Source organism: Sapajus apella, unplaced genomic scaffold (genome assembly GCF_009761245.1).
Source record: "Sapajus apella isolate SASKATOON/1434 unplaced genomic scaffold, GSC_monkey_1.0 scaffold82, whole genome shotgun sequence".
Classification (NCBI taxonomy): Eukaryota; Metazoa; Chordata; class Mammalia; order Primates; family Cebidae; genus Sapajus; species Sapajus apella.
The window spans coordinates 8,148,909-8,163,590 of NW_022437022.1; the positions used below are offsets into that span (position 1 = coordinate 8,148,909).

The 14,682-nt window shown below is 44.3% G+C and overlaps 1 protein-coding gene across 11 annotated transcripts in view; it reads right to left on the bottom strand.

The window, feature by feature from the left end:
* Positions 1-14,682, bottom strand: part of SYTL3 (synaptotagmin like 3) — a 118,828-nt gene that overhangs the window by 94,463 nt on the left and 9,683 nt on the right. Inside the window, exons 1-6 of one of the 11 annotated variants that reach the window (XM_032253171.1) lie at positions 13,118-13,580; positions 11,703-11,786; positions 5,235-5,349; positions 3,821-3,893; positions 3,267-3,672; positions 1,124-1,342 (exon numbers count right to left, since the gene is read on the bottom strand). In XM_032253171.1, the coding sequence (XP_032109062.1) occupies positions 1,124-1,342; positions 3,267-3,376 (329 nt within the window). In that variant the 5' untranslated portion in view covers positions 3,377-3,672; positions 3,821-3,893; positions 5,235-5,349; positions 11,703-11,786; positions 13,118-13,580. Of the gene's footprint in view, positions 1-1,123; positions 1,343-3,266; positions 3,894-5,234; positions 5,350-11,702; positions 12,337-13,117; positions 13,581-14,682 lie in introns of those variants that run through there. The other 10 variants (XM_032253172.1, XM_032253175.1, XM_032253177.1 and 7 more) reach the window with 10 other exon arrangements.

Below are 14,682 nucleotides of genomic sequence, written 5' to 3' on the forward strand. Positions count from 1 at the left end.
AGAGGTTGCAGTGAGCCAACATTGCACCACTACACTCCAGCCTGGGCAACAAAGAGCAAAACTCCATCTCAAAAAAAAAGTTGTTTTCTAATCTCAGAGTCTCTGATGACTCCCGTTCATACCAGCCTAGCATTCCTCCCTTCTCCAAGGTTCTGTGATGTCCTTGTGCACCATTTCCCCCAGCAGACGGAGTCACCCCTCTAGTGATTTCAAGAAACTCATGACTAGTTCATTCTTGCTTCGAGCAATGGGAGTCTAAGCCAAGTGGGTTCTTTATTGTTTTCAGAATGGGGAGTTTAAAAACACCAATTCCATGTTAAAACTGGTTTTAAAACCTGCTGACACCAATTGATTACTATAAATATAGATGTAGTCTGTCACTAATGGGAAGTATGTCCATTTCTTTGCCTGAGTATCAAAGACAGGTCAGTTTGCCTCCTTCAAAAAGGCAGTATTTCAAGCCTCATAGTATTACTCCGATATTCCCTAGATTATAATTTACTCCACTGGTACTGAAGGAGAGAAAGTAAGTGCTAAGAAAATGAAGGCATTTAGTTAAGAAATCTGAATGAACCTGAACTCCCGGGTTAGCCCATCCTTAGACTTAATAAACTTTTTTTGTGGTTTAAACAGGTTCTCATTCTGAAACCCAGGCTGGAGTGAGTAGTATAATCACAGCTCACTGCAGCCTCGACCTCCCAGGCTCAAGTGATCCTCTCATCTCAGCCTCCCAAGTAGTTGGGACTAAGGCATGCACCACCACACTTAGCTAACTTTTGTATTTTGTGTAGAGACAGAGTCTTGCTTCCCTGCCCAGGCTGGTCTCAAACTCCTGGACTCCAGGAATCCACCCACCTTGGCCTCCCAAAGTGCTAGAATTACAGTCATGAGCCACTGCGCTTGGCCCGAACTTCTATAAATGAAAAAAATGTTGCTATATGATAAAATTGATTTTTGGATGAGGATAACTTCCAAGTCGAGAAAGGTAGCTCCCTGTCAGGTACTCCACACACATTTCCTGGCTGAAGGTGAGGAACAAGTGCTCTCTTTAGGAGCCGTTCATGAACAGGCCTCCTCGGAGACCCAAGTGAGTGGGAGGGATCCAGCCACCAGCCATGCTCACCTGTCCTCGAAGCACACCGTGCACTTCCAGCCAGGAGTCCCCCTGAGGAACACACGGCACCGGGCGCACACGCGGTGGCTGCAGCCCCGGCACACGGCGCCCCGGTGCAGCAGGAGCCCCAGCACCTGCTGGCAGCGCGCACAGCACTTCTGTTTGTACTCGCGGGTCGCGCTCTTCGCTCCTTTCCACCGGAGATGCTGCAGGTGCGTCTTCAGTTTCCTGCGGCCCAGAGAGTTAAAGAAGATAACATTGAATGGAACACCCGACACCCGGCTACAGGGCAAGAGCCCAGGCGGCACTGCCCGTGGCAAGGGAAGGGGCTTTGGCATTTGGCATCGCTGGGCTCCCACGTGGTTGTGTGAGCTGGGCTGTCACTCAGCATCTCAGAGTCGAGGCTCAGGGGATTCCTCAACCGTGAAACAGATGATACAACCTTACCTCTCAGGGTTGCTGTGAGGACTAAATGGCAAAGTATAAATAACATGCCTGGTGCGGAGAAGTTCCCTACCAGGTCCGTCCCTTCATGCCAAAGGCTGTTAAGATGGTAAGCAAGAATAGTTAGAGGAGAGGAAAAGACACAGAAAAGAGCATTCATTTTAATCTGGAAGGCCTGGAGCAATCTAGAAATACACAGCATACATCTCTGCTATTGGTGCGAGTTACCCAATTCCATCAACTGATGCTATGCTTTTGCTACTTTTTTTTTTTTTTTGAGTGGTCAGCCCACTTCTAGCCTCTCACTCCCCTAGACAAACAGCCATAGCGCAAAGTGACATTGCATTGGATTAAAAAAAGGGTCATTACCTCACTGTCAGGAAATGTCTGTGATACCTACTTGTAGAAGAAATGAGCCAATCCCAAGAAACAGGATGACATCAGGAATGAACTTTAAAATTCAGCTTTCAGGGTCTGGCCTAGAATTAGCACCCTCTGGAACAAACTTCCTTACCACCATATCTATGTCATTTTGTTAATATCCAAAATGATGTCTCTAAATCACTGAAAGATCTTTCCTTATCAAGTAAAATTTCACTTTTCTCACCACATTATAGTTTTGTTTTCATTTTTTGTTGTTAGTGGTGGTACGTTTTTCGTTTTGTTTCGGTCGCCCAGGCTGGAGTGCAGTGGTGCAATCTCAGCTTACTGCAACCTTGGCCTCTCAGGTTCAAGGGATTCTCTTGCCTCAGCCTCCCAAAGTGCTGGGATGACAGGCGTGAGCCACCATGCCCAGCCTGTATTATAGTTTTTAACAGAAGAAAGCTTACAAGTACACTTAGAGAGCTCTGAAATAACAGAGAGGATGAGGAAAGAATACTATACCAGAAAATCCCCTCACTCCTCAAGCATTTCATTGTCCGAAGTTTTGTTTTCTAATGTGTTTTGCCGTTAGAAACCAAAGCAAACCAAAATACATATCCCACCTGCTTACGTTCTAAACTTCATTTCCTCCCTAGACATTGACAAACGAGCGCCAACCCGTTTAAAGATGGATCTTGGCAGCGAAGGTGGAACACTGATAGAGTTCAGCACAGTTTTCTAAATGTTAACCTGTATCAAACAGCCACGCAGCTTACAGACAGACAGGGAGGAAGTTCCCTGTTGGCAAAGCAGTCATGGAACAGGCTAAGCGGGTTCATATTTTATGCTCCCCCGTTCCTCAAAGCCAGCCGGGAAGCAAAAGCGATCAAATAAAAAAGGCAGGGCTGGATTCCATCGGATTTGCTGCTTCTGAGCTGCTTTGCTTTTCTTTATGCCTCTGGGCACTGTCAAAAATAAGGTGGGAAAACCCTTAACCTGAGGTCTTTCTCGAAAGAAGGGGTAAACTGGAAGCCTCAAAACGTCCCTTGAATATTTCCCACAAAGTCAGCAAACAGATAGCAGATGGCAGACAGACAAACTTACCGCCCAAAGGCACCGTTTTAAATGAATAACAAGAGCGGCCTCCCTCCTACTGGGCATCTTCTACTTTAGTTAGATAATGAAGATCATCTCCACCAACAGCCCTTCATTAGGACCCTTCTCAGGCACGAAGCCCAGCAGCACGGGGTAGTGATTTGTAAGCAAACAGCATCAGCTGTTAGTGGCAGGCCCCAAGCAGAGAAAGCTAAAAACCCAAAGTGACCCCACAGAAAGGGCAGCGTACCGTATCCTCTCCTCCTCTGTGTTTTGAACCACCTGGTCTCTGTACAGGACCTGGAGAATGGCCTCGAGTTCTAGCTCCTTGAGGGCATGCAGATCTACTTCTTGGGCCATTTCTTCTCCCTTTTTGTTGACCCAGGTTGGAAGAGCTTCACTCCTCGGACCAAGTGCCCTGCAGATGAGCGTCAGAGGCCCGCTGCAGCCAGCCTTGTTTAAAGAGCTCCCTCTCCTATTTCATTGGCAACTGTTTTGCTTGTGGCTTTTTCCTTTTTAACTATGTCATGCTCCTGAGAAGAAGAAAGTCTCAAGAGGTTGTCAGTTTGTTGGAGTTACTGTTGGGAGAGCCTCGTGCCACGGGGAAGGGGCGGGGGGTGTTTTCACCGGGTTCCGCTGCAGCTGCTGACATCCATCTAAGACAAAAGCATATCTTTTTTCTGAGGTTTCACCAGAGATTGTTAAAAATTATGTACAGCTGCAAGCAGATAATTTCTGCAAAGCAGAAGTATCTCAAGCTGAGGAAATTTACAAATAGCAATAAAAAGAGTATCAGTGACTCACAGAAGCTAACCTTCCACTAAAGATGCTTCCAGGTGAGCAGGGACGATCACTAAAAACCCAGCCCATTCAATACCTGTAGAAAAAAAAAAATGGCAACATCTTTCTTAGCTTAAGTATCTCTGCAACATTACTTCCAAAAAGACAAAATAGTCTACACAAACCCTTGCATTTTCTGTTTGTGGTGATAATGTAACATTTTAAATTTTCTTAAACAACACTTCTCATATTTCTAAAAGCCTCAAACTTCCAAACTTGAATTTTCCAAATATGAATTCCATATCATCAGTGGCCACAGGACATAAAAGTCTGTGTTTAATGTACATTATCCTAATTGAAGATACATCAGAAAAATGACATTCTCAAGTGTTGGCTATTATTTTTACAATTAACTTCACTCAAAAAATTTAAATCAATTAGGGAGACATGAAGTGGCATCACCACAAGCTCAGCCTACCAATTATTTACAGTCTTGAATAAGTTTCATCAGCTGGCTTACGCATTAGCTCTTTTTGTTTAATGGAATTTGAAAGGTTCTGCATACGTCCTTTTATCCAGAAAATGTAGAAGATCAAATCAACATACTTCCTATAGTTCCTATTTTTGTTATTAAATCTATGTGAATCTCTTAGTGATAACACATCCTTTCAATGTTTTAACAGCTATACTTCCTTTGCTGGGCTTCAAAAGAAATAAACATATTAATTTATGATCCATAGCAAATTAGTGAATGACAGGTTAATAGAGCTCTAAGGTATCATTTTCTTTAAGCAAAGGTTCTTAACCTTTTTCTTAATCTTTAGTAGTCTGGTAAAGCCTGTATATTTAAATGCGTATACTGTGTTACACAGGAAATTGATCATACTGAAATATTTTAGAATCGTAATATAGTAATATATGTGTTCATTGATGCATGAAATGTTAAGATCTAGCAGTGATCTAAGGACTCCCATAATTTCAAAGTGTGATGAATGGAAACATTTTTGAGATATCTACAACACATCATGTGGTATGGAAACATCCGTGATTTCTGTTGGCAACAAAGTCACAAGTTCTGCTGATTCTACTGTGGTTTCTTGCCTATATCCATACTTCAAGGAAATGCTAAATTTTAGTTAAAGGTTAATAAAGATAAAGATTTAATTTTTTCTCCATTCAAGTTCATGGGCCTATTGGCCAAGGATTGCTTGGTTACGGAATTCAATATTTGTCAGTTTCCCTATTGTAAAATAAAATTAAAAGACATTGTTCGTCCCAATTGCAGAAGTTGCATGAGGCACAGAAAACCCGGAGCTCTGAAAAGGGATGCTCCTGGCGTCTAGTCTCTGATAAAGCACCCACAAGTACCTGCTCTCCAAAGGCTTCCTGTCTAGATGAAGGGAAAAGTCACAAAGCAACAAGGGCTTTAGGCCCTTACCTGGCTGGGCTGGTCCTGGCTGTGCCGCCGGGGCAAAGCCTCTTCCCTCCTTAGATCCAGGTTCCAGATGAACAGATGAAACTAGCAGCCCTCAGTGCCCCAAGGATCTGAGTCTCTGGAAAAGAGGAAAGTAATAGAAAACAGTGTGTGACCAAGTGCCAGGTGTCAAGGTGCAAATTAGCCATCAAGTCACCAACTTCATGAGCCCATTCTTCTCAACTTTCCCCTCAGTTCTTCATGCTGTCTTCTTATTTCCACTCTACTAACCATACTGCTGGATCCAGAGCTATCTGGTTTGTCTGATTCTTGAGTTTTTATTTACTTATTTTGAGACAGGACCTCACTCTGTCACCTAGGCTGGAGTGCAGTGGCATGACCACAGCTCACTGCAGCCTCAGCCTCCCAGGCTCAAGAGATCCTCTAGCCTCAATCTCCTGAGTAGCTGGGACTACAGGCGCAGGCTACCATGCCCAGCTAAGTTTTTTATTTCTGTAGAGTTGGGTTTCACCATGTTGTGCAGACTGGTCTGCACTCACACAGTCCTGTCTCAACCTCCCAAAGCGCTAGGTTTACAGGCCTAAGTCACTGCACCTGGCTCTTGAGTGTTTTCAGTGAGGAGTTTTTGCACCTGGCTGCAAACACGCGCTCCGTGCACTGTGCTTTCCACGTGGCTGTTTGTGCCCCGCTCTCTGGCTCTGGTCTCCAGCTCTCCAGGTAAGCAGGACCACAGAACTGCACCCAGTGAACCTGGTGGGGGACTCTGAAATACTCAACTGCTTGCTCATTCATGTGGCTGGGTCTTACGCATTTTAGAAATACAGGGTTCAATGATCATTACAAAGCACTATCCTCACTTTCCCAAACCCACACCTGTGGACCCCAGGTGCAAGTGTACGAAGCGCCCTTTCCACGGCTAAGAGAGCGCTCACGCTCCCCCTAGTGGCCATTCACTCGGATTTACAGTAAAATGAAATTCAGTTCATTTCCTGGATCCATTCATCCAGTCATTCAGTAACTATTTCTTGAACACCCCAGGCGCTGTTCCAGGTTCTTAAGGTTCATGACTTGACCAATTGGTCATTTATACCCTATTCTACTTCTAACAAAAATATGATGCAGCTTACAATACAAGCATGTAGAAGAAGGCTAAAATAGAGTCAGAGAGACAGCAGCAAGTGAAAAAGGGCTGATAATTCTACCAAGAACGTGAAGTAAAACAGTGACTGCACTTGAGCCTTAAATGTATTTCTGACCTTCCTGGTAGCCAAGGCAAAGTAAAACAAAATGAAAAGTCAAGATACTGTCTATAGCTTTAACACACCGAAAGAAACAGAAAGACATCCTCAAGATGCAAACGACGAAGACAATCGGCTGGGCACAGTGACTCACACCTGGAATCCCAGCACTTTGGGAGGCAGAGGCGGGTGGATCAACTGAGATCAAGAGTTTGAGCAGCCTGAACAACATGGCAAAATCCTGTATCTACTAAAAATACAAAGTTTTCCGGGCGTGGTGGCACATGTCTGTAATCCCAGCTACTCGGGAGGCTGAGGCAGGAGAATCACTTGAATCCAGGAGGCGGAGGTTGCAGTGAGCCAAGATGGCACCACTGCACTTCAGCCTGGGCAACAAGAGTGAAACTCCGTCTCAAAAAAAAAAAAAAAAAGACTAAGACAACTCCCTAGACAGTGGCTTGGCAGGAGATGCAAAACTGCACTCTCTGTATCATTATATTGATCTCAAAGCCAAGATATAGCACTACATTATAATGCATTGAAAGTATTTCAAATACAGACCAAAGCAGGATACCTTCTGGTGTTCCCAGTTGCCTGGGACAAAGCTTGCTATTCTTCACTTTTAGAGACTTTGATCCTAGTTTCTCTAGACTTTCATCCTAGCTTCTATAAACTGTGTGACTCAAGCACTTGTTTAGCACTTAGACTATGGTTTAACATCTGCTATGAGTAAAGCCTTCTATTGATAAAATTGAGATGTACTTTTTTTTTTTTGAGACAGAGTTTCACTCTTATTACCCAGGCTGGAGTGCAATAGCACGATCTCTGCTCACTGCACCTCCACCTCCCAGGCTCAAGTGATTCTCCTGCCTCCTAAGTCGCTGGGATTACAGGCGTGTGCCACCACACCAGGCTAATTTATTTATTTATTTATTTATTTTATTTTACTTTTTTAGTACAGACAGGGTTTCACCATGTTGGCCAGGCTGATCTCAAACTCTTGACCTCAGGTGACCCTCCCACCTCAGCCTCCCAAAGTACTGGGATTATAGGCATGAGCCACTGCACCTAGCCAATGTACTCTTTTTTTTTTTTTTTTTTGAGACAGAGTTTCACTCATGTTACCCAGGCTGGAGTGCAATGGCGCGACCTCGGCTCACCGCAACCTCCGCCTCCTGGGTTCAGGCAATTCTCCTGCCTCAGCCTCCTGAGTAGCTGGGATTACAGGCACGCACCACCATGCCCAGCTAATTTTTTGTATTTTTAGTAGAGACGGGGTTTCACCATGTTGACCAGGATGGTCTCGATCTCTTGACCTCGTGATCCACCCGCCTCGGCCTCCCACACTGCTGGGATTACAGGCTTGAGCCACCGTGCCAGGCCAAGGGGTGACTTTTTGCAATAATGCAAGAGGTATAGCATAGAGCATCATCCTGTGGTAGCATCAAGATTGACCAGGAAGCTAGGAAGTCATTTCTCTTTGGTTTCTACTAGTGTCCCCACTGGCTTGATGGCTTTGGGCATTCCATTGAACATATTTAGCGGGGACCCGTTCCAGGTTTTCAATGGGAGCAGTATCATACTCCCATCTTTAGGAATGTGTGGAGTATATTTGATTGTCACAGTGACAAATAACTGTCTTGCACTTTCATATAAATGTTGACAAGTCATTTAGGAAAAAAAATTTTAATTATCTAACAACAGAATTTAACTCATATTTAAAAGTACATTTTGCAGGATTCTGATATACTCCAAATGTTCTAGAAATGCAACATGTAAGCTGAAGGAAGACTATACTTAGTTTAATTTCAAACTTTAACAAGAATTTTTTATTGTTTCAGAAAGACATCACGGAGGGCACCATTGTTTACAGTACTGGAATCTCTGTGCTGTGTACTGGTGGTCCGTTTGCAGACAGTGTCCTCAACATGATTCTATGTTTGCAAACATCTGATTACTTCACTTTGTCTTCTCACGTAGTTTACATATACAAGTACATATTATATTATAATTTACTATCCCTTTGCTTCCTTTTTTTGAGACAGAGTCACAGTCTATTTTTCCAAGACAAAATATGCCTCGGTGACAATTTACTAATTTTAAAATTGTCTTTCAAGTTTTTTGGTTTTTATTTTCATAAGGGTCTTCCTAGCCATTAATGGCTTTGTTTTGTCTCGCTCTGTCGCCAGGCTGGAGCGCAGTGGCGCAATCTCGGCTCACTGCAGCCTCCGCCTCCTGGGTTCAAGCAATTCTCCTGCCTCAGCCTCCTGAGTAGCTGGGATTACAGGCGTCCACCACCACGCCTGGCTAATTTTTGTATTTTTAGTAGAGACAGTGTTTCACCATCTTGGCCAGGCTGGTCTCAAACTCCTGACCTCGTGATCCACCTGCCTCAGCCTCCCAAAGTGCTGAGATTACAGGCGTGAGCCACCGCACCCAGCCTGCCACACTCTTACTGTTGGCCCTTCAAGGGCCAGGTCAAGGCTATCTAGTTAAGAATCTTTCTCCTTATTTACAATCAAAATCCATTGCTCCTTCCAATGTACCTGCTCTCTACTTTGTATATCTCAATGCTGACCCTAATTTCATTCTGTCTTGAGTGTTCCCCTTCTAGGGACAGCATCAGATTTCAGCAATTCCCCCATCACTCAGCAAGGAGGCACTTGATGTTTGGCTTGAATTGAGAAACCTGGTGACTGTTGCAACATGGAGATTTACTCCAGTGTCCGGCTTCCTTCCTAGGGCAGGGCAACTGCGTTCAAGTAGAGCAGGAAGTAAGGACAGGCAGGGGGCAGGTGACTACTCACTGCAGAAAGCCTCCGTCTTCAGAAATCCAAAAAGCATCGGAAAATCTGAGTCATTTTGGAATTTAACAAGAATCTTCACAATTGTATTTGAATGATGTCACGAAGGAATTCACAATCTCATAGCTTGAGTAATGAAATCTCTCAGATCCATTTTCCCAGGATGATATTTATTCGGTCACTCTCTCACTCACTCAACAAGATCTTAAATGCTGTTGATGATGTCCCAAGCACAGGGTCAGGCACCGGCCTCACCCGCACGGAGCTTAGATTCGGTCTCCTAACTCCCCTGCTGCATTTGAGTAATGGTGCCTGTGTTTGTTTTACAGCACTCCATCGATCAGCCTGATTTTATCTGGCAATTAAAAATGAATAAATCCCACACCACAGCACCACCTGGAAGGAAATACTCTCCTGCAGCCACTTAGAGAAGTCCCCCACACTCAGCCATCCTGTCTCTGTGTCACTTTTGGAGCCAGCCAGTCGGGACTCACACCCAGCCAGGACTCAGCCACGTGCTCTCTCAGGCCAGCTGCTTCACCTCTGGGAGACCGGCCTTCCTCCTCCATGACAGAGAGCCATCCCTGCTTCTTAGTGGAACTCACTGAGTCATCCAGGCACAGCCCTAGATCAACGGCCAGAACAAAGCAAGCCCAACTCAAAAGGGTTCCGTCTACTGCCGTTCCAGCTCCCCTTCTAGAAGGCCTAAGAATAGGCAGCTAAGCCACTGCCCTTGGATTGGGAGGGATGCCGGCAGCCTGGGGATAGCTTCACATGAAGAGTTTCCATCGGTCTTTATCCAGTCATGCTGTATTCTGGTGGAACTTTGGCATCCAGACAAACACAGTTTGGTTATGGCATTGAGTGTGTCAGTTCAACACTGATTTTATTGGCCTCTATATATTAAGCAGGTGACAGATATCAAGGACCTAAAAAGAAGTGAGATCCAATCCCTGCATTTAAGAAGGGCCCATCCCAGCCAGAACATGGAACATAGACAAATAAGTCATAACATGGTGGGATGGGCACAAAAACCCAAGGATCAGAAGGCACGATTCACTCCACGTGGGAGCAGAGAGGGCTGGTGGGGCCAGGGAGGGCTTCCCAGGGAGTAACGTGTGGGACAGCTCTGCCAGGGGCTTCGAATCGCCAGCCACGCACTGAAAGTGTGAAACAATGCCCGCTTACTTTCCTCAGCCTAACAGCAAACCTTGACTTTGGCTTTTAAACCTGGTAAAAGGGGAAAAGTATGAGAAAAGTAAAACCGATGAAGGAAAGAGACGAGGAGGATGGAAGAGGGACACGTTGTTTATTCACAGGCAGGGGCCCCTATTTCTTTCATCCAATCATCTATTGTTTCTGAGCCACCAGTCATCAGATGAAAGGAAAAAAGTGTTCACCCCTCCCTGGTATGGGGGGAAGCGCTGCCAGAGTGGAAATGCAGAGAATTGCGGCAGAATGAGCGTGTGTGAACGTGACTGTCATCAACACACGGGCTTTCAAGGGAAACTACAGAATGTTCTCAAAGCCTGCAAGCCACAGACCAGCAGGTTATTTTAAGGGGGTGAGCAGCTACGCCTGTGTTGTTGACCACAGCTATTTCCTTGAGCAGTTTCACAGCTTCGGCTTGCAGCCACGCTTTCTGCCTCGTACGCAGGGGAAACGCTGAGTGATTGCGCTGTCCTTGAAATTTTACCTGAAAACTTCATGCCTTTTTCACTTGCGTAGATTCCTTATGGAAGCTGATGACAGCCACAAAGGAAGGTGATGAATAAAGAACAGCTCTTGGCTCGAGTTCCCTATTCATAGGCTGGACTCATTTTCGCAAAAATGAGACGACACACATGCATATCCATCAGAAAATGTGACAGAAGTGAAGATATGCGTTTATAAATTTCCTGTCTATTCTGTTACTCATTCAGAGGTGGGTTTTCTGGGAAGCTCATGACGCCTCAACTTCAGAATCCCTTACTTGTGCGGCCCTGTCCGAGGCCCCAGATGCCCTATGCCTGGTTTCCTCTTTGTTTTCCTGAAGTCTCCACAGGTTGTACAAACTTCAGGTCCCTCAGAAATCTGTACCTAACATTAGAAGACTCAGCCGGCCGGTGGCTCACGCCTGGAATCCCAACTTCGGGAGGCCGAGGTGGGTGGATCATGAGGTCAGGAGTGTGAGACCAGCTGGCCAGCATGGTGAAACCCCTTCTCTACTAAAAATACAAAAATTAGCCGGGCATGGTGATGGGCACCTATAATCCCAGCTACTTCCTGAGGCAGGAGAATCGCTTGAACCCAGGAGGCGGAGGTTGCAGTGAGGTGAGATCACGCCCTTGCACCCCAGCCTGGGTGACAGAGCGAGACTCTGCCTCAAACAAATAAATAACATTAGAAGACTCACACATGGGCTTGAATCTATAAAACCCGAAGCCTACCTGAGAGAGGACAAAGACCTTTATCTGCAACTTCGCTGCAGGTCACTGCTGATTCCGTGCATTCTTTCTCATTCGGGGCGACTTCTACCTCCCCAAAACAACAAAAAAATCTTACTTTAGAATCGGAAATAGGAATCCATGACCGAAATAGAAATCTATGACATTCATAGTTTAAACTTGACCTCTTTGTATGGAAGAGCAAAGGAAATGAGAATTAATATTATTATATCCTTATAGGTACTACTCACAATTGTTGTTATGCTTTTTGCTGTGCCAACAACAGCTACTATTTATTTAGTTCTTACTCTGAACCAGTTTAAATACTTTGCATACATTATCTCTATAAATCCTTATCATTCACATTATGAAATAAATGTACCCATTCTACAGATGAGGAGAGTGAGTCTTGGAGTGATCAAGTAACTTACCTAAACTCACACTCTAAACTAGGTCTGTTTAATTCCAAAACCTTATGCTTTATTTAGGCAAAGCAGCTAAGAAGTTAGAATTTCCCACTGTCTTGGCTGAATAATCTTTTCTAGACCAATTCTAATTTCTTGTTTTTTAGTCTGAGTCTTGCTCTATTGCCTAGGCTGGATTGCAGTGGCAGGGTCTCGCTCACTGCAATCTCTACCTCCCAAGTTCAAGTGATTCTCATGCCTCAGTCTCCTGAGTTGCTGGGATTACAGGCACCCACCACCACGCCCGGCTAATTTTTGTATTTTTAGTAGAGATGGGATTTCATCATGTTGACCAGGCTGGTCTCGAACTCCTGACCTCAGGTGATCCGCCCACCTCAGCCTCCCAAAGTTCTGAGATTACAGGTGTGAGCCACTGTGCCCAGCCTCAATTCTAATTTAATAAATCTTTAATATCTACTGTGCACTTCCCTTTCATAGTCTCTTTCTTACCAAGCAATTTGGGGATTAAGAAAGCTTAATTAAAATATATTTAAATTAGACCCTAGCTAAGCTTTTTGAAATTCCAAAATGATATTTATGTTCCACCTCCAAACTAGAGATTATGGATAATCAAAACAATAAAGTCAATTCAGAGAGAACAAAACAGTAATAAATGGGAAGTGTAAGAATTCAGAAACCAAAGAAGAAAGCAAATAACACTCTACTCTTTTAAAAAAATCACGCCATTTAGCTTTTGGATACTGTTTCTCCATTTTGCTTTGGTTTCTAATTAACTCTGAAGTTACTTCCACCATATAACTTAAATTATTATCTCAAATGTTAAATGTATGTTATTCAATAAAATTACAAGATATCCTTTATTGAATTTATTATATTTTGTTTCCTACCTTTTCAGTGTCATCAATTTAAGAAAAATTACAATAACTATAATCTCTACCCACCCCACTCCTAAAGCAGCCTGCTGCAATGGCCAGCCGTGCGTTCTCATCCTACCTTTGCATCTGCTTCAAGAGAAGAGACCAGAGCCGCTCTGCAGATCAGGAAGTTAATTCTTCTTTAGTTAGAGTAACTGACGTATCTTTCTTTCCTTCCTGTTGGGCACAGCCTGAAGCAGTTCGTCCTATGTGGCCAGCCTCATGCGTCGGTGGCAACTCCCACATCACTAGGAACCCAGGGTGCAAAGCCACCCCAAAACCACACCAAGGAGCTCTTTTATGCCAAGATTTTACATTTTTAGCTGGAGGAAGGACCAAGCTGATGCTAGTGAAATGTTTCACCCTTCCCAAGGAAACTCCCCACAGAGACTACAGGCTTCAAATATTCAAATGTCCCCACATTTGTGAAGGGTTTCACACAGATTTCAGTGTAAATGACTAACCACATCTCATAAACAGCTATCAACTGAAGAATACTTTACAACATGAACCTTTTTATTTGGTTTTGGTTCTGAGACAGAGTCTTGCTCTGTTGCCCAGGCTGAAATGCAGTGGTGTGATTATGGCTCACAGCAACCTAGACTTCCCGGGCTCAAGTGATCCTCCCACCTCAGTCTCTCTCCCAAGCAGCTGGGACTACAGACATGCCCCACCATGCCTGGTTAACTTATTTTCGTTTTAGTAGAGATGAGGTCTCACTATTTTGCCCAGGCTGGTTTCAAACTCCTGAGCTCCAGTGATCCTCCCACCTTTGCCTCCCAAAGTGCAGCCTTACATGCATGAGCCACTGCGCCCAGCCTGCCTTTCTTATTTTACCCATTCGGGTGGGTATAGAGTGGTATCACATTATGGTGTTTGTTTGCTTGTTTGAGACAGGGTCTCGCTGTGTCACGCAGGCTGGAGTGCAGTGGCATGTTCTCAGCTCACTGCAACCTCTGCTTCCCAGGTTCAAGCACTTCCTTTCCCTCAGCACCCCAAGCAGCTGGGACTACAGGTGCATGCCACCACACTTGGCTAATTTTTGTATTTTTAGTAGAGATGGGGTTTCACCATGTTGGCCAGGATGGTCTTGATCTCTTGGCCTCCCAAAGTGCTGGGATTACAGGCATGAGCCACTGCGCCCAGCCCACATTATGGTTTTAACATGCATTTCCCTGGTGTTTAGTGTAGCTGGGCAATTTGAACACCATGTTTATTGATCATTGGGATATCTATGTTTTTGTAGGGCTGTGCAAGTCTTTTGCCTATTTTTCTATTGGATTATCTGCCTTTCTCTTATTGATTTGTAGAAGTTCTTTATATATTTAGGATATGAGTCGTAAGACAGACAGACAGAGATAGACAGATAGATGATAGATACATAGAGACACAGATAGATACATAGAGATAGAGAGATAGATTAGATAGATGATAGATAGATAGATAGATATCGATGATAGGTAGATGGTAGATACATAGATCAAGAGAGATAGATGATAGATTGATAGATATAGATGATGGACAGATATAGATGATAGACTGATCAATTGATTGATTGACAGATAGATAGATAGATAGATAGACAGACAGACAACACGTATCTTCTCCCAGTCTGTGGGCTTATGTTTTTCATTCCCTTAATGG